A 26497-nucleotide genomic window follows, 5' to 3' on the forward strand; every position below is an offset into this window, starting at 1 on the left:
AGTCCCAGAGGATTTACCCATAAATGCATAGACCTAGTTCTTGCATGTCTGGCAAACTCTTCTTGTATGCTTGCCAAGTTTTAAAGGGCAAGGAATCAACAGCTGATAATTTATGCCAGGAACCTACAATGATCCAAACTCACCCCTCGTGTAATTCTGGTAAAGACAGCAGAGTTCCAGGGGAGAAGTTGTTGGCTTAGCAAAGCAAATTTTCACTGACATTTGAGGAATACACAGTATCAATTAAAGCAGAGCTAATTATTGCTACTATTATTTGCATTGCAGCAGTTCCCAGAGGCTTTTAACGGGATTATAGCCTTCTGGCACGAGGAGTTCTTAGGAACATGAGCTCGTATCTGGAAGTTTGTACATGACTGCTGACATTTGCTACCTGTGCACAGTGTTCAGTAGGGCTCCACAGAGCACTGTGCTTTGCTCACAGGTACAGGTCACAGGAATCTGAGCCACAGGAGCTCCTTGTGATGCCCTGAGGTTTGCCTAGAGCCATCACATGTCCTTCTGCTCTTTTACAGCCTGGCCTGTGTCCAGAGAAAGCAAGCTCTTCCCAAAGCTCAGCACTTGGGCAAGGCCAAGTGCTGCACATTGGCTCCTTGTCAGGAAGTCTTGGGAAACACTCCTAACCTTTATTTATTCTGATGTGTTTATTATGGGGTTCCATTCCCTTTACCTAAGAATGGGGGATCTTACACATTAGCCACTACATTGAGTCTTTCTTGAAAGGAAGGACTGCCTTACATTTGTCAGCTTCACCCTGATTCACATGCCATCCCTGACACCAGATGGAATCCTGGCGAAATGAAGCAAAGCTTAGTAAGATACCAGCATCCAGACTGAAACCCACCCCTCTAGAAATAAAACACTGTGAAACATTTAACACTTGGATTTCCTTGGTGTTTCTTGATTTCTTTTCACAAGATTCCTAAAATATATTGCAAACCCTGGGGTCCAGAGCACTACCCAGGCTTCTGAGTGCTGCTCTCTGTTCAGAACCCAAAGTACAGCCCAGTTGGAGCTGATAAAACTGTATATATTTTACACTACAACAAGGTATGTGTTCTGTTGAGATTTTGGTCTTTGGTGGTTGACCAGCTTTCTAGGGACGCCACACTTGACACGTTGCTTGCTCAGGCCATTTCTCAGCCCACAAGCTCTCCGGTTCTCCATCCTCACAGCTGCTTCAGGGTCACGTTGCTCTGAAGAAATTACAGTTGAAATAAGATGCATCAAGTGGATTGCAGACTACAAGGCAGATAAGCTGCAACAAGGGGATAAATATGTACCAAGAATGCAGGACAAAACAGAAAAAAAAATTGCAGTGAAACCAAAATTGGATACACGTGAACGCTGGCCACAGCTCTGAAACTACAGTTAGTCATGGGGCTGTAACACACTCAGAAATGTTTCTGTTCAAGGTTTATCACCAGTGTTTTTCATATACTTTGTTTTAATCCTCATACTGCCCTCCTTCCTTATAAGACATTTATTTAAGTCTTTGCAATTTCCTAATCTGCCTCTGCCCTTCCAGGGATTGGCTCAAAGGAAAAGGACCTTTCACCTGTGTCTCTCTTTCAAGAGGTACTGCCTCCTGTGATTGCTGTCACTGCCAACAGGTCCTAGATCAGGCCAGTGACACCTACAAGAGAGCAAATTTGCTTTTGCACCCCTCATTTGTACACTTTAAATCCAGAATTTCCTGTCAGGTGTGACAGAACATGGTGCATCATAGGATGTTGCTGAAATAACCCATGAACTCTTAAGTGCAAGGTTTGGAGGACTTCACCCAGACAGGTTTAACTTTGGATGGAAGATGTCAGGTGTCACTGAGAGCTTCAGCACAAGGAGGTTATGAGCCAAACCCAGACTGGATCACCCATCTGGCCCAGCCTGCCATGCTGTGAAAATTCAGTCTGGTTTTGCCAGACTAGAAAGCAAGCACACAAAGAGGTAAGTGTGGTTCAAAAGTAAGTAAAAACTATATTTTGTCTATGGAATTAGGAACCAACACTGTTCTAAACACCTTTATGTTAATTCCAAGTGTTCCATGGAATTAAACTTGCAAGGTTGCTGTACTGGCTTTCTGACCAATTTTTAACCAGGCTAGAGTGCAAAAATAAATAATGATTTAAGTATACAAAAGATTTTAAAATAGATTGTCTGCTCCAGAAATAAGTTACAAATTATTTTGAAAAGAAAATTTTAACATCCAAACCCACTGTAAATGAATTGATAATGACTATTACTGCAGAAACAGGTTAAGAGAAGTAGGAGAAGTTAGGACACAACAATTTTTACTGAAAGGTTTAAAAGAAGAAATCTGAGACAGGAAATGCAAAGCAACCTGCTCCAGTAATGCAGTGAATGCAGAACCAGGATTATTGGATCTTGAGTTCTCTCTTTGTCATTTATATCATCCCCTTGCAAGACAATCTGTTGCATTTCTGACTGCAACAGGATTTGCTGGGAAGATGCACAGGCAAAAATGTTATTTATGCAGAACTTCCAAAAGTATTTTTAAAACTGATGATGATTAATTCACATACAATAATTTTAATTCATGGGTTCCAGAAGCTGTATGTTAACTTACTGAAAAGACATGAGCACATTTGCATTGATAGCATGGCATAGGAAGCATAGAGAAAAAGTTGGGGCTTTTTATACAGAATCCAGATAGTTCCTGGAATTTGAAAGTTCATAGAAAGTTCTGAGTGAAGGTGAGAAGGGGTCACCATACCTGACTCTGTCATTACCATTTAGGTCCCTGTTTCACACCTGCTGAAGTTTGGATACCTGGGAATGGCCACTTTTTTGTACCAGAGCTGTGCAAAGTGGCTAAGTGTTTGTATATTAACAAAATAATAGTTAAGTGTCCTGTTATTCTTCTTTAACATTGGACTGGTCTGTTAAGAAAATGGTAAATTGATTTCTGTTTGGACTATCAGTCAAAAACATTTGCTATTAAAATGAGCAAAAATATAAGGTATAAAATATCCATAAAATCTACATATGTGAATTCCACAAAGCTGCCCATTGTGAACACTGTTTATTTTTAACAATTTCCCAGCATCAAACAAAAGGGATACAGAGAATTTTGACAGGAGAGCTGTGAATTGTAACAGGCTGCAGCTAAGCCTGGCTGAGTCTTGCCCCACACAGCCTTTAAAGGGTCCAGGAAACTCCTTCCCTTGCCAGGAAACCCTTTTGTACTGCAAACCAGCTTCAGGAAAGGAAGATCAATACCAAGAAGCAATTGGTGAACTCCTGACCCCCCCACTGAAATCCTCATGGGTTTTTACCATTGGTAGTTGTTGCATTCACTCATCACCCCCATGTCAGGCAGTCAGAGCTGGACTGATGAACTACACATTAAATTATCAGCACCATCACCTACGGATGGCCTGTTTCCCATATTAAAGCAGAATTTGCCTGTGAGTTTGTAGGAATACATAAAGAATAAAGCTCTAGCTCTATGGTTGTGAAGAAACCTGAAAAATGAGATCAAATGCAATGTAGAGACAAGTCTGCAGGGAGCACAGAACAAAGTGACATGAGAACTTCCCTATTCTCCTAGCGAGGGTTTAATCAGATAACGCTGATAATTTAAATACTAACATTGTTAATTATTTCCATGAGGACTTGTCCACCTGGGAAAGTTTTGCCGTTTACTTGAACTAGTCTTGTTATAGTAGGCTCCATTAAATTGTTTTAGGTCAGATTTGGTTTCCTTACAAGTAGTATAACCTAGAAGTTTGTTTTATATCATGGCATAATTTTATATTGCATTTAACCTGGCCTGTGCAAAAGTCTGGGTATTTCCCTGTTAAAACTTGGAGAAGTCAGGAAGGAAAAGTTGAAGGGGAAACTTTTTGGTAATTACTTTTCTGATCAGTGATCCAAACTGATATACTCAGTAGCCACACAGGGTACTTTGAAAATGAGAGGGGGCAAGTAGCAAAGCAGCCAGGCCAGGAGGGCAGTGCTTGGAGTGCCAGCAGGAAGGGATTCACAGCTTGCAGCGAACTAAACTGAGCGTGTTGTAACTGTGAACCATAAAGGGAGAACTCAGGTGAGGTTTGAGTGTGGAAGCAAGAACCACAGGATCTGAACTTCTTCAATTAACACACGGGTTACCTTCCCTGCATGCTCAAGCCTTGAAAGATGGGGAATCACAGATCTACCTAACACACCTTGACCCATCCCCTTCATGGTATATTTAATTAATTGACTTGTGAGGTTTTTTGTCACCCAACAGGCAGCTGAACTCGGTGGCCTCAATACAGCCCCATGTGTGCAGCTCTGGGACGTTCCACTCAGGAAGGATATTGGATCTGCTGGAGCGGCTCCACAGAAAGGGAACAGAGCTGGTGCAGGCTCTGGAGCACAAGAATGAAGAGGAACAGCTGAGGGAGCTGGGGGTGCTCAGCCGGGAGAAAAGGAGACTCATGGGGACCTTATCACTCTTTACGACCACCTGAAAGGAGGGTGTGGTCAGCGGAGAGTCGATGTAATTTCTAAAGCAAGCTGCGATAGGACAAGAAGAAATAGTCTTAAGCTGCACCAGGGGAAGTTTAGGTGGGACAAAACGCGCGATTAGAGACTGGAATGGGCTGCCCAGCGTGGTGGAGGAGTCACCGTCCCTGGAAGCGTTTAAGGAAAGACTGGACGTGGCACTCAGTGCCGGGCTGTAGTTGCTACGCTGCTGTTCCGTCACGGGCTGGCCTCGGTGATCTCAGTGGTCTTTCCCAACCTAACTGAGCCCGTGATTCAGTGCAGGCCGCGCATTTCAGCGGTGGTACGAGGAGTCACCCACATCCGCAAGAGACACGTAGATACCCGCGTGAGGGAGCCTCTCCCTCCCACTGCCCCTGTTTGTGCAGGCCAGGGGAACCGGCACCACCTCTGCCGCCCCGCACGTCGCCGGGACAGCAAGCGCTGCCCGTGCCCCGTGCCCCGCCCCGGCCGCCATTCCGCCCTCACGCCGCCCCCGCGCACGCGCCCCGCCCGCCGCGCACGCGCACGGCCCTCCCGGCCCCGCGCACGCGCGGGGGGGCGCCGGCCTGACCAACCAGCGGCGCGCGCCGCCCGCCCGCCCCCGCCGCGGAGGGGGAGGGCCCCAGGTCCGCCGCCGTCCCAGCATGCAGCGCGGCGGCGACGGCGGTGGCGGCCGCCATGTCGTGCTAGTTTGTTGTTCTCCGGCGGCGGGAGCGGGGCCCGCCGGGCGCTGAATCCGAGCCCTTCCCGGCCCTTTGCCCGCGCCCTTCGCCGCGGCACCCGCACCCGCCGCTCCGGCGGGCGGCACCGCGGCGCTGCCGCGACCCACCCCCGCCTGGGCCGGCCGAAGAGCCATGGCTGCCGCGCTGGGAGGAGGCGCAGGTGGGTGCTGGGGCCGCGCCCGGGGAGCGGGGCCGGCTCGGGGCGGCGCGGCCGGCGGGGTGAGGGCACCGCGGGCTCGGCGGGGCCCGCCCGGGGCGAAGACGCCGCCGCGGGCCCGGCTGGGGGCGGCGCGTCCCGCGTGGCCGGGGGCTGGGGGCGCGGATCGGGGCAGCGGGAGCGGCCCTGGCAGCGCGGGGTCCCGGCAGCGCCGCTCCGGTCCTGGGGCCGGCCATGGCAGGGAGCGGCTGCGGCCGCTCGGCGGGGCAGGGCCCGCAGGGACAGCGGCCTTTGCGCGGGTGCGGGGCGATCGGGGAACGTGGGTGGGTGTTATCGAGACATTCACAGGATCACAGGATCAGTTAGGTTGGCAAATATCACTGAGACCGTCCAGTCCAACCTATGGCCGGACACCACCGTATCAACTAAACCATGGTACTGAGTGCCACGTCCAGTCTTTCTCTAAACACCTCTGGGGATGGTTGGTATTTTTCCACATAGTTTTTACAGGTACAGGTGTGTGGCTTGAGTAACACATCATTAATCTGCGGTGTAGTTGTAATTTATTTCATAGACTATGCAGAAGTAGAGGATCTCACTTGAGAAGTGTAAAATGAAATCAGTGTTTGACTGCAAGACTCTCAGGTGTTTGTTCCACTGTGCTTCTGCATGAACACAGACACTTCTGCACACGGCATTTTAATAGACAGCTTTGTGATTCTGATTAAGCAAACTTTAAAATGAGAATATTTGGTTGGGTGATTAAAAGAAAGTCTTTCAGGGGTCTCTCCGTAGTCTTCAGGAGTGATACTGTTAAAAGGACTTGTGTGTTTCTGTACTTGCTTTCATTAGGAGTAGCAGTTTTTGATAAAGACTGATCAGAGTGGTCTGTTGACCCACTTGTCCTTGTCTGTACAAAAGTTTTTGGTGATTTAGTCTCTGTAAGTTGTTGTCGAGGAGGAGAGGGGTGGTTGGTTCAGTGCTCACTCAGCTGAGGGGTCTGACTGTGCTCCATGGTTGGTTTGATGGGTAACAAGGTATATATCCATAATTACATTTTTATGGGAAGTCTTGCCATATATAAAGGTAAATGTTACAAAGAAATTCCCAAATTTAGGAGTTCAGTTTGGGAAGAAGGCTAGAAAGGACAGCACTACTGGTAAAACAGCAAATAGTTTAATACCTTGAGCATTGTTATAATAGTATTAAATATACTGCAATATTAGAGTTAGTTTTCAAAAGTCTTTGTGCTTATTTGTGTGGTTCAGGTCTGTGGTTCCACTTGTGATGTGGAAGTAAGGTTGCCATTCATGTGCTAGGTGGAAGTTTTTGTGGTATTGTGAGGATGGAGTAATTTAAGTAAAGTTTCACTTTTGAAGCATTTTAGTTCTTGTGTTTAAAACTGCTTCAAGTTGAATGAACGTGCTTTCATGTACTGCAGCAGGCAGCCTTCAACAGAGTGGTGAAACTGCCATTTCAAGGCTGATTTTTGTTGTTGTGGAGTTCCATTTGTGCCCAAGGGTGAATTGGGGTCCCTTTGTTTTAAGTGGGCACAAGCAGTTGTTTGTTCAGCGTTCACACTGTGCTCACCAGTAAATGGTGGCCACTTAAATATGATCCCTGCCCCATACAGACAGTGTTTGTTTACTGTTGGTGCAACACTTGCTGAATGGAGGAACCCACAGGTCACACACTTGTGTGGTCCATGTGACTACTCAGGGAAAATTCCTGGTTGAGGTTGTTAAATACACTTTTAAAGCCCAGTCAAGAAAGCCTAGGACTTAGAGAAATGGAATATGCAGCTGTTTTTGGGAGGGGACTGCTATCTAAAGTCAGTGGTGGTAGCATGTGAAAGAAGCTCCAAACTAAGTGATTTTGGTAATTTATAGCTTTAACTGTAGAAATTAATGTTCGGGATTTAGTTTTTGAATTTTTGGGGTGAGGAAAAGACTTTAAAATATGGACATAAGAGCACCCCACTGTTTTCTTAAAAAAAAGGCTAATGGTTGGTGAAACAGTACAAAAGAGGTATTGGGAATATAAATTAGTGTTAATTTGACATTGTAGCATAACAGCTGACAAAATTAGATAGTTTTGGCTTTGAGGATGCAGATTAAAGTTTAAGTCCTCTGGAAGGGTATGTTACAGGACTGAGAATGAAATGTGGAATGTCTGTGTTGGCTGAACATTTCAAGGTATTTAATGGAAGGAAGGTGATGTGTCTGTTGGAGAGCATCTATGGACTCATTGCTGATTTATAGTTTTTGAAGCTTTGTGGAAATAGTGGTGTGATTCTTTAGAATAAATCATTCACAAGTACTTGACCAGATGTGTTGGTGCAGCAGAGCTTTCTGAGGATGAAGGTTAAGGCTCTTTTGGTGTTGAGTTTCGCAAACTAGAAAGTTTTGAAGTGATGGTCTGTGAGGTCTCTGGGAGTAATTCACAGTTGCATAATAGTTTGCAAATTCCTTAGCTAATCAGCCTGATCCAACCTGCTTCAAGTTGTAGAATGGCTGTATGTTGAAACATGAAAAGTTGAGGTGGGTGTACAAGTGATGAGGGACCTTGAGGGCTCCTAGTTGCTCATTGATAAGGCACTGGTTCCCAAACTTTGTTCCAATTTTACATACAAAAACAGAACCTGAGGAAACACTGAATATCAACTAACATAATCTTAACAGGTGAGTATAGAGAGGATGGAGGCTTTTCTCTTCACAAGGATCCATGCAGAGCAGGCAAGGGACAGTGGCTACAAATTGCACCAGGAGAGGTTTCACTTGCTTCAAGAAAGACTCTTACCAGGGAGGATAATCAGTCGCTGGAAAAATTTCCTCAGAGACATGATGGAACCTCTTTACTGGATGCTTTTGGGATATGTTTGGACAGGGTGCTAGATAAATTATCTCCTCTAGGCTCCCTTTTTCATGGGAGACCAGATGGTGGTGGAGAGTGCCTTCAAACCTGGACTATTACATGGTTTAATGATCATATAAGGTAACAACCATTTTGTATAAATGCTGACTTTTCTTCTTGATATTTATCTTGATATTTCTGGAGTCAGTGTGCAGCTAGATATTAGTCTCATTTAGGGTGAGATGGTTACAGGTTAAACAGCAAACCATGTTCAGAACAAGGCAAGGAGAATATTTTCATTGTCAGCCATACTGTAGTAAGGCAAAATTATTGTAAATTTTCTTTTCAGATTAGTTTACTTCTGATGAACATCAGTGGCTTGGAAGACATTGGGTGGAGATGTCTTGGGGTTGTGAGTCATGACATGGGATGGGGTGGAGGAGGGGTTGGAGAGGGTCCATTGACAGATGTGTCCCTTCCTGCTGGAAGTCCTGCATGGAAAGTGGGTGTTTCTTTACCTCTGAGGCTGTCAGCAGCTTAATTTCATTTGAGCATGTCTGAGGTTTGCTGTTGCACTCTCAGCAATGTCAGGGCTTTAAAAGCCTCTTGTGAAGCAGTTGATAAAAAGTGGAGCAAAGCTGATCCTGCTAGCACAGCATGTGTGGTACCTCCTGTGTGTGGTGGATCGCTGTCCAAGGATGCAGGAGAAATTGTCCAGGGTGACAGATTCAGTTGAACTTGTGCTCCAGGCTATTCAGCAGTGGCCTCCAGGGACTGGAAATAGATTCTACATTTATGCCTGGGTGATGCACACATTAAAACTCCTCCATGTCTTGGTCTAAAGAGTTTATAGTTCATGAAATAATATGCTCAGGGTGTACCAAGAACCAGTGCACTTGTGTTGTAGGACATGTAGTATTGTACTAGGAACTAGTGCCAAAAACCAGTGCCACTTCAGTGTGCTTGAGGCAGGGAGATGTCCTTTAAACACAGCAATGTTTAATCTCTGCTTTTTTGACAAGGTCTCACTCTTCTGAATGTCTTCTTTTTCAGGTCATCTGAAATAAGCATAGCCTTAGTATCAGTTGTTTTTACAATAACCAGGCTAAACTTTTTTGTATCAAATACTAAGCCTCCGATTTTAGATCACATAGAATTTGTTGTCAGAATAATTTAAGATGATGGCTGTCACAGGCTTGACCAAAAAACCTCCAAGTGACATGATTAATCCTGTGTTATGTTGTGCTATAATGCAGTCTCAGTTTTAACTATAACTTTAGTTTGCCGTGAAAGATACTGGAGAGTTTCTGGAGAGTTGCAGTTTCTCATCAGTGTCCAAATCCATTTGGGAACCAAGCTCATGTGAATTTCATTTAAACTCTGTTTTCCTTCACTGTTCAGCATTTGTAATACAAAGACTATGGCACTTTTGGTTTTCCAAAGCAAATATATATTCTAGCTCAATCAGACTTTGAAAGTATTTTTTTTTTGTGACTTGGTGATTTTGGGTTTAGATGCAGTTTATTAATTAAAAAAGAAAAGGAAGAAGAGGCCCTGTTTCTTTCAAGCATTGATTAGAAAATTTCAATTCCAGACAGCATATCATAATTAGTTCTGATCTTGAATACTGCTAGTGACTTGCTTTGCATACAAACTCTAAAAAAAAAGTTGCTTATAAGAAGATAAAAATAATTTCTCTCCTGTAGAACTTACTCTTTTGCTTTATTTCTTTGAGGAAGCTAAACTTTGTCTACGGAAATAATTTGGAAGCAAAACATGAAATACACTAATTGAGGAATGTGTTAGGCAGTTGTTGGGTTGTTATACTTAGTCACCAAGTACTTAGGACTTCTATGAGTAATTGTTTACCAATATCAAGGCTGTCTGGTGTCTGTCCCTGAACAGATAAACTGAACTGTTTGTGTTTGAGTGTGGTGTATTTGTGCATCATGTGGGAGTAAGGCTGAACATGATTTTTGTGATGGTGTAGAAGGGTTGATTATTTTGTAATAAGTGGGACTGGATTCATAGTGGGTTTCATGAAGTGTTGGGTTTGTGGCACAGATTTGGATTCAGAAGTTCCTGTTGATGTCATTTTTTTTTTCCTGCCAGATGCTGTCAGGATTTGTTACCAGAAGTTTTTGTTAAACTGATGTTAACAGTACAGTTACATTGCCAGCCTGTGTTACAAGCACACACATTGCTCATGAAACCTGTTATTTTGTGTTGCCTGGCAAGAGAGACCAAAATTCAGTTCACTGTTTAGTTGTTTTTACATGGTGTATTCAGGTGCAGAAAATCAAGGTTTTACAATTCCTATGTGTTGTGTAACCTTTAACAATAAAATATGCAGAAAAATATTTTGTAGAAATATGTTATTACATAAAGACAATCTGGTAAAATGTTTTTAAGCTGGAGTCTTGCTCTTGAAATGCTGCCAAGTTGTCATGTTTAGTGTTTTGAATGGGATAGAGCAAGATGGGCTTGTTATATTCAGTATTATTTGAAGAACACAGAAATGGTATTTTTCATGTGGTAAATGACCTTTTCTCCTCTAATTTTCTGTTCTTTTCTTTTTTTTTTTTTTAATTTTACTGGCTCCCTTACCTATCAAAGAATCATATTTGGTTTATTTTTATTTTGCCCCAAAGCAGTGAGTTTTAGTCACTTCATTGAAAGACCTGTTGGATAAAGAGTATGTAGGACTTTTTTATCCATTGAATTATAGGATCACTGTGGCATGTCCATATTGTTTTCAATCAGGAGAAGCCTTCAGTGTCTAAAACTACAATAATAAGCTTTATGTTCATGGAAGTGTGATGCTGAAGCAAACCAGAACACAGAATTTTGAAGAGTTCAGGTTTGTGAGACAGCACCTGGTTACTGTTCCAGAAAGCTTTTAGGTGAAGGTCTAGGAGGACTAAAAATGCAGTTGTCAAATGTTTTCCTTCCTCCAGAAGTCTTGGCCATGTCACTGCAGTAAAATACTCCATCGTAGCAACAGTTGCTATGTGTGACTACCTTTTAGGCTCTTAGTACCATTTTAAGATGTTAAGAGCTCTGCAGTGTTCTGCTGATTCACCTCCTACGCTTGTGAGACTTGGCTCTGCAGCTTAAGACTTCCATTTTACACAAAAAAATTAATGAGGATTTTATTGAAAGGGTGTCCACAGAGTTAGAAACTGCCATCAGCACAACCAGAGAAGAAATGAGGCTTGTGTTTTGTGGATTTCTGGTGTGGATGATCTCTTCTCATTGAACAGGAAAACAGATACCAGTTTTGGCCATATATCACAAAACCAAGAACATAAACTGTGTGGAACAGCTTGCATCACTGCTGGTGCAGCACCAGGGTAAATATCAATAAAATAGGAACCTTTTAGTGTGGGGCCTGTTGGATTTGCTGGAGATGCCCCAATGAAGGCAGGAATGAAGCATTTGACTCCCTGTTCTCAGAAGGCTAATTTATTACTATATAATACTGTATTATATTAAAGAATATTATACTAAACCATAGTAAAGAATACAGAAGGGATACTTACTAAATGCTAAAAAGATAATAATGAAAATTCGTGACTCTTTCCAGAGTCTCAACACAGCTTGTCACTGATAGGCCAAAGAGTCAAAACAACTCACATCAGAATCCAATGAAACAATCTCCAAACACATTCCACATGTGAGCACAACACAAGAGAAGCAAATGAGATAAGAATTGTTTTCCTTTTCTCTGAGGCTCCCCAGCTTTCCAGGAGAAAAATCCTGGGCAAAGGGATTTTTCAGAGAATGTGAATGCCACGGGGGCCCAAGTATGTTTGTGTTTATTGTGCTTCACAGCTGGCCAGAGCCTTGCATGGCAGGCTGGTCTGACAAATCAGCCAGTGTTAGTCCTCCTCTGCAGCATCCTGGAACTTCCCTGCCACTTTGGGAAGAGCCAAGTGGAGGACTGCTTTGGTTTTCCCTCTGTAACTGGCCTGTTCTGCTTCCTTATTCACTAAATGCTTTTTTTGGGGCTCGATAGGTCTCCTTTGGTTTGCTGTGGTTTATTTTTTTTTACTTACCAGTTTTGTCTGGAAATTAGAGGGGGCTTAATGTGTTTAGAGATCACCTATCAGCATCTTCCAGTTGTTACCCAGATGATGCACAAACATCATCTTGGTGAGCTTAGCTGGAGGAGGAGCTGTGGCCAGTGCCTGGCATGTCTTAGAACAGTTGCTGTGTACGAGTGCTGCAAGAGATACAGAACTTCTTCCCTGCCATAGGCATTTGAATGCTTTAAACCCTTATTTTCATGGATTTTCACCATCCACTTTTTTCCTACTATCTTCCACACAGTAATACTGAGAATTATTAAAAAAAATTAAACTTTGGCTGTTGCTCTCAGTGGTTGTGAACTCTACTGATGGTGAGTGGTTTTATTTCTGTACAAGTTAATGTTTTACAGGCATTTAACCACCCGTGATGAAAACATTGACTTACAAATTTCTCAAGGAGAAGCAGCTATAAATATAACATTGATTGTTATTTACTGGTATTTTACAATGTTATTGCCTAGACAGGTCAAAGAAAAATAAATGTCTGTGTGGTTTCAGAAATTGAGAGAAAATGATGCGTCATGAGGACTGTTAGGTATCACAGCACATTGCAGGTGCAAGGCCTGAGTCCATTTCAGAGCTGCTGTCTCACAGATAAAGCCGACACAGAATGCTGTTTGTAGGTGTGTGTAACTGTTGTGACCTCCTTTTCTAAAGGAAAGCTACAACCTGCTCCAGGCTCTGACAGTCCTTAATGTCAAATTGGCATAATTTGTAACACTCAGTGTCAGCTGTCACAGAACAAATAAGCATAAAAAAGAAAAGCTGTCTCCTTCTGTCCCAAAGATCTTTATATCATGTGTGTTGAGATGGGGAGAGAAGAGATGAGAACAGGGAGGCGGAGGGAATGTGTGGAGCAGTTCTTGCAAGGTGTGAGGATTTTGTGTGCATCCTGCTAGAGGGCACTTGGGAAAGGAGCTTTGCTGGATGTGATTCAGCTCTGAATTTTGGTAGCAGTTTCTCATAAACAAGGAATAAGATGTGATAAATTTGGAGGGGTTGGAAGAGGTGGATCATGGAGGTTCATGATGTTGGCTGAGTGGTGACAGTTCAGGTGCACACTTTCCAGGTTCAGAAACTTGCCAGAACTTGGACCGTCCTTTGCTGTAATTTCATCACTAGCAGCAGTAATAGGTTGAAATATTTTTATGGCTGTGAAACTTTGATATCTGTGTTGGAAAAGTCAGCCATGAGTTGTATCAAAAAGTGTTTCACTGTGCTGTGGAGAGAAGAAGGGTTTGGTGTGTAATTTTGTTGTCTAGATTTAAACCTGGCTGATGTGAAGGTCCATCTCTGGAAGGATTGTGTGCTAAGAGCTCAGATCTTCAAGTGCTCTTGGTTTATAATGCAGCTCTAGTGCTAAAGGGGATGCCTGAAATGAAAAAAAATATATCTTGCAAGCAGGCATAGTTTAAAAAGAATTTACAGTCTTCCTGATGGTAATTTTCTTGAGCTTAGGCAATATTTAGACACTTGTTATTTGGGTTGCTGCCAAACCAGTTGCTTTACCTTAAAAAATAATCTTTGGTGGTGGTTACATCAAGTGAGTGGATTACTGTAATCCAGCTGTAAGAATAGTGTCAGTGTAGGATGTTCGTGCCCTTAAAATGTCAGTGCACTAAGACAGGCACTGCAGCATGGTTTTGAGTGACCATAAAGAGAGCAATGTGACCTTTTTATTTTCCCCACAGTGACCACAGAATTAGTTAATTTAGTGTTCAAGAGGAAGATGGGAAATACTTGTGTATTTGTTTGGTTTTCCTCTGTGAGTGAAATAGGGATTGGAATAGGAGGTTGCAATATGTCCATGTTTGAGCAGAGAAATGTAAAACAACTGTTCTCAATGGCTTTAGATTATGCAAGTCAGTTAAAATATGAAAGATAAATTAAAATATAGACATATCTGTTGACAGTAAAGGAGAGAACCTCATCAAGGAGAATTATTTCTAGCTATTGTTTCAAAACAAAAGAGTTGCTACACTTGCCTCATGTTTCATCATGATTCTTACTGAGCACTCTTTCTTTCATAGCTGTTCATGATTGAAATTTCTGGTTTGAATATTTTTAATATAGTGATGTTGTTGCAAGATCTGGATTTTCTCTTTTTAATGTTTTTACCTTCTTGTAAGCTTCCAAGAGTCGCTAACCCTGATATTTTGATAAGATGAAGTGAGGAGTGAATAGGTTTGTCATTGTATATGGGAAATATTCGCTTAAAGATACTGGGCTGAGTTTAAAGAGCTGAAGACAGATTTGGTTTTGGAGGTTTATTAAAGAAACCAACCAAACAAAAAAACTCAGTTGAATAAAACGTTGTTCCTTGGCAGTGTACTTGGTCAAAGAGTTGAATGCAAGTAGACTCAGGAGGGCAAGTGGATTTATGGCATTTTAGCAATCCCAATTCAGTGTCAGACTGCAAGGACTGGATTGTTTGACCTGCTATACTTTGCAGGCCGTTCAACTGCAGCAGGTTTCCCTCCATGTTGAGCATAACTTTTGTCCACTTGTTGGATTCTTACCCAAGTTGTTAAAATGTGTGAACAGAGAGTGAACCCAGCTGTGCATTCTCTGCTGGGCTGCAGTCAGAGAAGGGGAGAGGAGGTTGTGTGTATATGAGGGTATGTGCTTCCAGTTTCCTGGTGACAAGACACGATGTCTGAACAGAGCAAATGACCTTTGCATATTCTTGCAGAGAAATGGAAGTTTTTACATTTTTAAGTAGCAAAATTGTCATTTGCAAACTAAGCTATGCAAGAGGAAGTGGTGGGCTAAATTAGGATATTTATTGAGGGAAATATGGAGCAGCAGTTGTTTCTTGGAAGGCAAGTGTGTGTTTAGGTACAGAGTGTAACCTGCTTCAGTGACTTCTGGTGGTTTTACTGCCCCAGTTGAGATGACTGATGGTTTTTCCACCCCACTTCTCTCTTGTGCTGTTGCTGGTGCTGACCTGCCCTGTGCTGTCCTGATGTTTACTCCTATTTTCACATTGCCTTTGCAGCCTCAGTGTTAGTGGCTGAGCTTGTGGCCTCCAAGGCAGGCAAAGATTTGGCAGATTTTACCTTCCCTGTATCTCAGTTCCATGCATTTCTGGGGAGCTGCTGTTTCTGGAATGTCCTTCACTGCCAGTGATTTAGCTCATGCTCTGTTTCCTTTGGGTGATCCTTGTTGCAACAGTGAGAAGAGGCAAAGCTGTGTAGTACATTCTGCGGTTTTTTATTGTTGAAGCCTGGAGATGTCAGTTGATAGTAGCTGACCATGTGCCAGAAGTGTGGCCAAGAGGGCCATCTTGGTTTGTGTGTGTGGCCAGCAAGGCAAAGGCTGTGATCATTCCTTTTTACTCAGTACTGGTGAGGTCTCAAATCCTGTGCTCAGTTTCGGGCCTCTCACTACAGGAAAGACACTGAGGTTCTGGATTGTGTCCAGAGAAGGGCAGGGAAGTTGGTGCAGGGTCTGGAGCACAAGTCTGACAAGGAGCAGCTGAGGAAGCTGGGGGAGTCAGCCTGGAGAAAAGGAGACTCAGGGGGACTTCATCTCTCTGAGAGGACCACCTGAGAGGAGGCTATAGCCAGGTGGGTCTGTCTCTTCCCCCAGGTAACAAGGGATAACAGGATGAGAGCAAAAGGCCTCAAGTTGTGCCAAGGGAGGTTTAGATTGCATGTTGGAAAGGGTTGTAAAGCTTTGGAACAGGTTTCCAAAGGGAAGTGAAATCATCATTCCTGGAAGGGTTCAAAAAACATGCGGATATGGCACTTGAGGACATGGTTTAGTGGTGAACATGGTGGTGGAACTGGTTGATGGTTGAACTTGGCAATCTTACAGGTCTTTTCCAACCTTAATGATTCTGTAATTCTATGCTGGTATTTGTTTTCTTCATGCTAATTGAAAAGTAGGAAAAGGTATTTTTGCATATTCTAGACAACATGCACACCCCATACCCACCCAGAAAATCCCATCTGTGTGGTTGCTTTGGCAACCTTTTCATTTTGAATCAAAGGTTTAAAGAAACTGAAAGAGTTAAGAATTTAGCTGGATTTAGTTAGGAGGATAGAAACAATTTATAATGATTAAGACTATACCAAGAAGAGTAGAAGTAATGGGGAATAGTTAATTATTAGCAGATAGAGTAGTTAAGGCTAAGATATAAATCACTTACTTGTCTTACTGTGTTTGAAGAAGCAGGATAAATATTTGGAGCTATTGTGAAAATGAAGAAACTGTGCCCTACACCTGGGCCCTGAAACTTGAGCTATAGCCAGGGGGTCCAAAGTTGCCAGCAAGGCAGAAGTTAAAGGTCACTGTGCTCTCAGAAGACCACAGACCCATTTGGAAGCCCACTGACTTAATTCAGCCAAGAGACTGTGCAGGTGTAAAAAGAACTTTGGACTCATTTTAATACATTTTAATAGGAAGTGGTGGTACGTGGGGTTAGGTAATGCATCTGTATAGGTGTATTGGGTAATTATAGGAATTTGTAAGACTTTTGTGAATAAATGGAGAGCCAGAGCTCTGTGAATTTTGTACATCTTTGGGAAGTCACTCCCAAAGTGTGCCCAGTGCTGTCAATGAACACACCACTTTCTAACTAGTTGGAGAATTCTATTCTGTGCTTCAGTTTCAGTAAGGATTATTTAATGTAGTCACATTTTTTTTTACAGATGATGACTTTGATCAGTTTGATAAGCCTGGCGCGGAAAGGTCTTGGAGAAGAAGAGCTGGAGATGAGGACTGGGACAGGTAGGTAGAATATTTTCATGTTCTGTTCTGTATGCTGAATTGCATTGTTCTGTTTTCCCATTCTGGCATTTTGTACTCTAACATTTAGAGCAGTGCACATTTAGATTCTAATGAAGATGTTGTTTTGCATGTGTCAGCCAGGGCTAGGATGTGCCAAACATGTACTTGCCTTGAGGAGTATAGAGCATTATGAAGGGATGCCTTTTAAAATTGGATAAATACAAAGTATTTGTGGTGTGTAATTTGGCAATTAATGTTTTGGTTTTGCTTTTAAATATTTAGCAAAGCTAGGTGGTTTAAATATAATTTGCTAGTACTTGAATTTGCCCAACTTAATTTTTAAAATATTTTTTACTTTAATGTTTAAATTAATTTAATGTTTAAATTTTTTTACTTTGGTCTTTAAATTCCTATCCTCGAAGTTCTACTTCAGTTTTAAATTGGGGAGGAGGAAGAGAGACATGGGTTTCTTCAACAATATGACTGTTCTAAAGCTAGAGAAGTGTGTGTGCTCTGGGTTATTTTGGGGGAGAATGTTTGTTCTTTTATGAGACAGGAATCAAGCTGCTATAGCTACACTGATCTGCTGTTTCTGGGAGAAAACATTTCACTTATTTCTGTTATTTTTCTATGATTCCTTCTTAGTAATAGACTTGTTCAGACTTTGCCAGTGGTTTTCACTCTAAAAGGGAAGAAAAAATATTCCAAGTAGGTTTCTGTCTTCTCTAATAATCACTCAAGTGATTGTAGTAAACAAATTTTACTGTAAGTAGTTTCCCACTGAGCTGAGCCTTTGGAGTAAATCAACTGCTCTACATTTATTGTCATTCCAGAGGCATTAGTTTCCTCTTCCTTGGTGTTCTGCTAGGTTGAGTGGGTAGTTCTTATTGCTGCAGGAGTGTGTGACTGAGGAATTTGCCAGTAGCTCTGGTATATCCAGGGTGTTCTGCTGTTTGCTGATGAGCAGTGCCTGCTCTCTGTCAGCCCAGTGCAGCTGTTAGAGGGTTGGATGCTGAGGTGCACCAAGGAGCTGCTCTGCTTTGAAAGTGGAATTAAAATAACTTGGTCAGGCTGGGTCTCTCCTGGGCTGCCTCCTGTACCCAGGATGGGCTGTTCAGAAACCTTAAAATTGCAAGCAGAATGTTTTGTGTTCGGATATTTTCTGAACTTTTGGCCTTTGGTGCATAAATGAGTGGGCTCTTAGCTGCTGACTGGTCACATTCAGGTTTAGCTGCCCTACTCATCACTTGATAAGATCTGAAAGAGTCAAGCAGCTGTTACATCAGAAGTTGGAAGCTTTTACCCAGTGGCAAACTGCTTGTGCAAAGCTGGTTTTAATAGGGCTTGACAGTAGTTTTAGAGTTATTTTCACCAAGCTGAGACTTTGAAGTATACAAGGATTTAGTTTTAGAAAAATGTTTTAATTTATGTGTTTATTATTAGCTGTATTTCATTAAAGAGAGGTGATCAGAAATTCAGGAGTGAAATTGTGAGGGAAGTGGTTTCAGTTGCAGAGCAGAAGATTCTGGAGTTTTATTTTACTGATCATTTCAGAAGAGCTTCAGATTTGGCTGCTTACAAAGGAGCTTGAGATAGTTCCACTTTACTTGCAGGTTTTTCACTGTTACTTTGTGTACTCAAAAAGTTACTCATGGTCATTTTTCTTCTTTTAATTTATCAATGAAAATACTGAATGATCCTTGAATATTTTAGTAGGTGAAGGGCACCCTGTGAACTACTTTTTGCTTCTGATACAAACTTCATTTATATCCTAGTGTTAATTTTTTTGACTGTCAAGCAATAGGTTAAAGTTTCTGAAAATTTAGAATATGTTTGCAGTTAATTCTGGAGATCAAATGTTAACTTTTTTTCTAAACAATCACTTCAGGAATGGTTTTTAGTAATGTGGTAAATAGGTCTAGGTATGTTTAGGTAATTAAATTAATATTTCAGTTTCTTTTGCATTCCTTTCCTTAATCTGAATTTCTTGCTACTGAGCTTGGTTTTTATCTTTGAATGCTGTTGTACCATATGCTCTTGCCATCTCTTGGAATTTCTCTAGTGCAGTTTTATTAAAAGCTGTCGATGGTTGGCCATAGTGCTGGGAAATATTTTCAAACATTTTGGTGCATTTGTCAGATAACTGACAGTTGGAGAGATTAGTGGGTTTTTTTAAGAGACAAAATTGAAGTAGGAAATTCTTCTGCAGCCATTTCTGTTCCATAGAGTCTCCTGTCTCTAAAAGAAAAGGCTGAAATTCTAGTCAGTTTGCTCTTTGGAATGTGTGGTATGTCTTATCTCCCAGTTTTTGTTTAATATTACATTGAGCACAAAACAATTGCTATTTGTTAATGTTCAGTCATTCCTGGAAATATTTGTGACCAGTAACAGTGGATAAATTCTGTATACTGATGTTAATGTCCTATTTAGGACTTATTTGGTGTATCATTTGTTCTTTCCTAGCCCCACAAGAGTTTACAACCCTCACTACCCCTTCCCTCCTATGTTATCTGTACAGTAATTAGCTCTGAAAGAGATTGATCCATATGAAAACCAACTGATTTACATTTTGGGATTGTCTCCCCATTTTCAAGCATTTGCCATGTAGTTTTAAGGAACTTTTACACGAATTCCTTTTCAGTTCATATAGGCTGTTCTCACTTGGGATGATTTGGGTTTTATGTACTACCTAAGGGGTGGTGGGTTTTGTTTCTCTTTGGTTTTTTTAAGGTGTGCAGGTACAAATAGTCTCCTCTGAAATTACAGCTCATATTTCCAATCACTGGCATCTCATTTTAGTATTGATATGCATATTCTAATACATGTTTTTGTCAGTAACAAGTGTTTATTATTGAAGGGGAATCTGGTCATCCCTGTCACTAGATAATTCTTTCACTGAAGGAGAAATGAAATTAGGCAATTTTTCTGAAGTTTAGCTCACCTTGGATGTAGTTCCTTGCGCTGAATTGTATTGGGACAGTTGCACTGTGATGGCAGAAATGTTGTAAGCCAATATTTCTGTGCTTCCTGAATTCTGGGGCACAAATATAGAACTGATGAAACATGCATTTGATTTTGTCACCCTACAAATGTGTGTTTGACCTTACCCTTAACTTGAGGAGGAGGAAATGAAGTATTTATGCAAGATCAAGGCCTAAGCCTGGCTTTGAGGACAGATCTAGGCTCCCAAGCCAGGCAGCTTCCCAGGCTCCCAGCTCCTTGCTGAGTGCCCCTTGGGCCACATGGGGACCTGTGGACTGAGCCTTGCCCACAGGACATTGCTGTCTCATGTCCTCCCTGGGGAGCTGGAAATCAGCAGTTTGGGGTTTGGACAGTGTGTCCAAATGGCCTTGGAGTGAAGGATCTGGAATGGCTGTGTTTTGGCTGGCTGTGCCTGTTCCTTTGTTGTGTTTAGTTGAGGGGATATGGAAAGGAGAGCATACAGAAATGAAATGCCTGTGCAATACAGACTTATTTAATATGTATGACTTGTTGTTTCACTGAAAAGACATACCTTTTATTTCCTGAGTGCTTTACTAAAATAGGCTTTGTTTTGGCTTGGCAACAATCCTCCTTAAGGCAGTTTTTTAAGGCATATGCCCTGTAAGGTTTTTGGGTTTGTTTTGTAAAGTTCAGCTTCTTAAATTTGTTACTGTTTTACAGTGAACTTGATGATGACTTGCTTGGAGAGGATTTGCTAACTGGAAAAAAGGTAAGAGTTATGCATTAAAATTGCAGATACTAAAATGTGAATGTTGTTCAGCTTAGACAGTTCAGGTGTTTGGTTTGACCTTGTGTATTTTACAGTCACCTCCCCAAAGCACAGCCACAGGTACCTGAGGTCTGCCTTACTGCCAGAGCATTCTGCACCCAGGGCTTTGTTTCCTTTTGTGAAACACCTCCAAGGTGGCTTTTTAAAATAAAACTTAGAGGAAAAGTTTGTTTTCAACCCATTTAGGTCTCCTGAATGCTAATTAGCATGATGGAGAATTTAATCCAAGTGCCAGTTTTCTGGCTGTTAAAAATCACTTGTCAAAGTACCAGCAGTATTTACCAGAGAGGAAATAAAAAAGCAGTCATTGTTGTCTGTGAAAGTTCACACTCAGTCTGCATTATCTGCCAGCTCATTGCCTGATGAGTAAACAGAGGATTTCCCCTTTAAAGTGAGGGGAAAAATGTAGCAGCAGCTAAAACTGGGGAACATAAACAAGTTTTCCCCATGTCTGCTATAAGACTATTCCTGCTGGTACCTATTTCCAGGATTGATCTCTGGGAAAAGAGCTAAATGTATCTTTGGATTTGCCAGATATCAGTAGGAGAGACAGGACTTATGTTTGAGAAATCAAATTGACAGGTCACCTCTTTCTATATTTTATCTTCTAAATGAAGATAGTAGTAGTTGAAAGTAGTGTTGAAAGTAGTTTTAAGAGTAGTTTTTGAAGTTTTAGTTGGAGATCAATAGGTTGTTAAGAAACCCAGCTCTATTAACAGTTGAGCTTTATTTGTTGTAGGTTTTTATAACCATACTCTAAGTGGTGGAAATTAAGCTTCTTGAAATTATTGTAACTTCTGTAAGCATTTCCTATTAAAGATAGTAAGTTCCTTATTCTTATGTGCTGGTTTAAAGAGAATAAAATTCCAGGATAATGATTGCAGGTGTTTGTTACACAGTTACCAAAACCAGAAGCAGTTAACATTGAATGGAGGTGATAAAGCTACTTACTTGTATTTAAAAATTATATATGTGAGTACTAACCAGTACTTGATTCTCCAGTGTATTATGGTTTTTTTGTGCTTTTTCTATTCTTCTTTTTAATTTACCATGTTACAGGGCAGTAGCTGTGGGTTTGGACTTATGTGATGGGGTAATAATTTCTTAGATTTCTTAGAAAGTTTTCCCTGAGTTATTTAGGCTAAACTTCCTTCTGTTTAATCTCATCCCAGTACTTGTAGATAAATCTATCTTTGTGTAACCTTTCTGGCCCTATTACTTTAAAGGTTGGAAATGTTGCTCAGCAGAACTGCAGTTATCTCTCCCTAGGGGGTAATTATTAAAAAAAAACCCAACTGAAAGTTGTTTAATTTGAGAGACAAATTAGGAGGTTTTTTTCCTTCTCTTACAAAGTAATAATGATTTTTCAGTTTTCTTTATCATATCCTTTCCTCCAGTCTCCGATCTCTTCTCTCTAGAAATTGTAATTCATTTGTTTTCTTGACTTGTCTAATGCATCAAGGTCACAAGGCTGTGTACAAGAGCTTGCCTTTCTTCATGGTCTGTCTTAAGTGAGGTGTCATCTTTGGCCATATTTGAGAATGGATCAGTGAAAAAGAAGTGTTGATAAACAAACAAATTTGAGTTCTGTAAATTTCCTTAGGATTGTCAAAGATGTATAAGATATTTTAAGATTTGTGATTGTGTGTTGTGTGTTTTTCCTCATTGAATTACATAATTTCTTTGAAGATATGGTCTTACTTTGAGATGTATTCTTCATAAAAAATATTTAGCCTTCAGTACTTAGTTAAAAGTTTGTATCTTTTGTGTTCATGATTGACTTTTTTTGAAACCTAGAATCAGTCAGACTTGTCAGATGAAGAGCTGAATGATGACCTTCTGCAAAGTGACAATGAAGAGGAACAAGAATTTCGGTATTTCTTTTTTGAATCTTGTTTTGGATAACTCAAAGCTACGAATGACTCCTGTTACTGATAACTAATAACTACTAAACTAAAGTTATTGGTATATACTTAAAATAGTTCTGCTTTTTACCTAGCCAGCTTAGTGATGTTAACAATGCTACTGAGTACATTATATATACATTTCAGTAAAACTATTTTTTGTTTATTTTGATCTAATAAATTTATTCAAATCTCTGAAAAACCTATAAGAAGAAATAATGTCATCTGCTGTGCATATAGAATTAATTATAAGCACTTACAGAGCTTTCTTTACTGCCTCAGTATTGCTTGCTGTGGTAAGCTTCCTTCTCCTATGCCTGATGATTTTTTGCCTTTTCTTTATCACTTTTATGTATGCTCAGTACACTTAGCATGCATACTTATAATTCCTGAAGTCTGATAATTTATCATAGTCTTAGTTCTGTTAGGTCAGGAGAGCAAACATCCTAAAGGCCTTGTAGTAGGAGGCTGGAAAACCCTACACTATCTTGGAAAACCAAGGTCCTCTCTAGAATCCATCCTGTAGATTGGAGATTTGGCCCAGCCAGGGGGGAATTCCTCAGGATGGGAGAATATCACACTATTCATTCAAACCTCTCATTGGGGACATCTTTGTTAGATATGCTGATTTGTAAGGTCTGTAAATTGTAGATGGGATCTATCATGTGTTGTGTGCATTTTGTACGTTCCACCTTGGTGAAGTGGTGCACCATAAGGATCCTTATTAAATACCAAGGTAAAATCCCTTTATCCCTTAACTGTGTCTGGCTCTTAATTTTTAGGACCAAGGGCATCACTCCTGTATGGTCTTTTTCTGCCATCTTTCTTTTAAAAATCTGTCTTACCTCCTGAAACTCCAAGGAGGGGAATTTGTGACTTAAATATTTGTGTACAATTACACAGCAGAAAATTTTGAACAGACTTAATAGGATTAAGATATTTCCATGGGAGTTTACTGAGAATCCTGCCCTGTGAATACCCTGTAGTAATACAGTTTCTCAGCTGAATTTTGGGCATTACAAGTCAAAATTAGTATCTTGTTGTTTTTGCTTTTCAAGCTGGAGTGAAGTAGGAGAGAAGATGCTTGTAATGCCAAAGTGATGCAGTGCCATTACTGCTTTTACTGGCCTGTTTTTCCAGCTTTCCCTTATTGCATGCTGTGCAGGGCATGCCATCTGAAGGGCTGTGAATGTACCTATATGTATAACATGCATAGGTGTATCTCCATCTCTGAGATCTCCTGTATTAGCTGTAATGGGGATAAGGACTCCTGTCCTTATGTTGGACTGATGAGGGTGTGATAAAATGCTCCACCATCAGTCTCTTCATTGGCTGCCATTTTCCTCTCTGCAGGAGTGAGGGTTGGACTGTTCCCTTCGAAAAGGGGAATCCCAGTTACAGTTCTTGGCTGTTTTTAGGCTGTATGTCCTCCTTGAGACACCTGGGTAGCAGGGATGGCTGTGTGGGCAAACACAATGATGATAGAACAGCTCAAATGTGATAATATTGCTCAGTGGAAACAGGTTTCTGTAGACAAGTTTAGCATTTTTAGCAGTTTTATTGCCAGAGAGAGCCTTTCCCTTCTCCTTATGTTTCCAGTCAACCTCATGTTTCTGTAGTTGGGAGGGTAATGATAATCCTGCATAATGTCTTCACTTTTGTTTTAAATCTCTCTCTTAGAGATGCAAATAGCTCAAAGCTGCCTGGGTCTTGTTCCCCCAAACTTGGGAAAATGGAGAATGATAGGAATGTTATTTAAAAAAAAAATTCTTTGTGTTTCTTATACACAGAGCTCTCAAATCAAGAGCTAGTCTGCTGTTGGTTAGTTGCTTTTTTGTGTTGATAGCACTGGCTTTTGTAAACAGTAAGCCCTGAGTTTTGCTTTGCCTGCCTGAAGATTATAAACTTGACAGTTTTTCTATTGATTGGGTTTTTTTTCAGTGTCTGTGCTAGTTAAGAATGTCTTAATCATTTACATTACAGTTTTGACTATTTGTTTTATATTAAGTAGAACATTAAATCTATCATTAAAATGCAAGTTTGAATTCAAGATAATCAAGAATGAACAATGTTAATACATTTAGTAAAAAGTATTTTACTTGTGTATTCTAAAAGATTGGGAAAACAGATGCAATTATAGTCATTTTGTGTATTTTTTTTTTGTTATTCTTGGAATTAAAATTGAATTTGGTCTGCTTTGGTTACCAAGCAGGACTTTTGCCAGTTTGACCTGCTAAACCATCTGGTTGGTTTGATTCCCCTGGTCAAATAGCCTGCAGCTGGTGATAAGCTGCATTTTAGTATGCATTATGAGAACATGGCATGGAGTCAGACAGTATATGGGGTATAATTCTATCCACCAACTTGGAGATTTTATGTTTGTTGGCTTAGTTTTGCTGAATCTTTGTGAGTAGTTGCCAGTTAGACTTGAGCCTCTGAATTGTGCCCCTGTCCCACAGCTCTCCAGGTGTCACAGTGAGCCTCAATGCCACATCTGGCATCCTGACATCCTACGAGTCCATCAACGACCCCTCACTGGAACACGAGTCTGAGTATGACCAAGGGGAAGATGAAATTGGTTATGACAAATCTGAAGCACCTGAAGAATATGCCTCAGAGTATGCAGAGGAAGGACATTATGAAGGCAATGATCCTGAGCTGACAGAAGACCAAATAGAATATGGGGAAGAGCCTGGAGAAGAAGATGAAGTGTTAGACCTTGAAATCAATGAACCCCTAGATGAATTTCCAGTGAGTTTCCTTCTATTGTATCTTCAAAGATAACATTGCTTCACGTGCATAGGGTTTTAGAATGATTTAAAATCTGTTTACCTCCCTGGGGAGGAGGGGAAATTAGACCTATTATCACTGTCTGCCAGTTTCTTTATCTAGGCTGTGACAAAGTTTGTGTTGACAGCTTGTTTGGCGGTAGGTAATGCTCCTTTGTCATGCTGGAAAGCAGTTGAGAATCATGACCTTGAGGGTTGTATCCTTAAGGAAGAAAACTGCTTTGTGTGGTGGAGATACACTGCCAATTGTTAGAAGTACTTAATGCAAAAGCTTTTATCCAGGCTTTAGACAAGATCTGATAAAGTCCTTCCAAGGTGAAAAGATTATTGACCTGCTAAAGACATCTTTAAGGTGCTAATATCCCAAAGTGATTGATGTCCTGCTTGTTCATCCTTTTTGTAACTGAGAGCTGTCTAAACCTGAATAAAGAGATTGGAGGTTAGTTCAGAAAATGTCACCTGCATAATTCAATTTAATTTAAGCAGCATATTAGAGAACATGCACTGACTTTAATTGTTAATGAAATGATTTAATCTTAATCAAAACTGTATGTGATCAGTGACATGTTTCAAAATACAAGCAAACTTGAGCAAGATTTTGCTTTTGTTTTATGTTCATAATTTTTCACAGTTGAACCCACGCATATGTAAGCCACTGCAGAATGCTTTAAGAATGGGTGAAATCTGATGTTAGTGTGCTATGGCCAGAAAGTCCTGCAGTGTTTGCTTCATGAATTTGTAATCAGTGGATGCTGATGTATAGAAGTAGTTGGGACAAACAGTATTAAATGGGATCTTTATGATGACATTGCTGGGATATGAATGGAAACTGTTTTGGTTTTGATAATATTGAAATCACTGTTTACTTTAAACCCTGCTAATTATGCTGTATGTGTGCCATATCACTTACAGTTGACTGTTCCCAGAGATGCAATACTTCTCTTCCACTCTGGAAGCTGCAGCAAT

General features: G+C 41.0%; 1 protein-coding gene across 4 annotated transcripts in view; it reads left to right on the forward strand.

The window, feature by feature from the left end:
• Nucleotides 1-5170: 5170 nt before the first annotated feature.
• Nucleotides 5171-26497, forward strand: part of RBM33 (RNA binding motif protein 33) — a 101938-nt gene continuing 80611 nt past the window's right edge. For all 4 annotated transcript variants that reach the window (XM_030943752.1, XM_030943753.1, XM_030943755.1 and 1 more), the window contains exons 1-5: nt 5171-5391; nt 16988-17066; nt 20730-20778; nt 22636-22712; nt 25202-25493. In XM_030943752.1, the coding sequence (XP_030799612.1) occupies nt 5364-5391; nt 16988-17066; nt 20730-20778; nt 22636-22712; nt 25202-25493 (525 nt within the window). In that variant the 5' untranslated portion in view covers nt 5171-5363. The remainder of the gene's footprint in view (nt 5392-16987; nt 17067-20729; nt 20779-22635; nt 22713-25201; nt 25494-26497) is intronic.

The sequence above is a fragment of the Camarhynchus parvulus genome, chromosome 2, assembly GCF_901933205.1.
Source record: "Camarhynchus parvulus chromosome 2, STF_HiC, whole genome shotgun sequence".
NCBI lineage: Eukaryota > Metazoa > Chordata > Aves > Passeriformes > Thraupidae > Camarhynchus > Camarhynchus parvulus.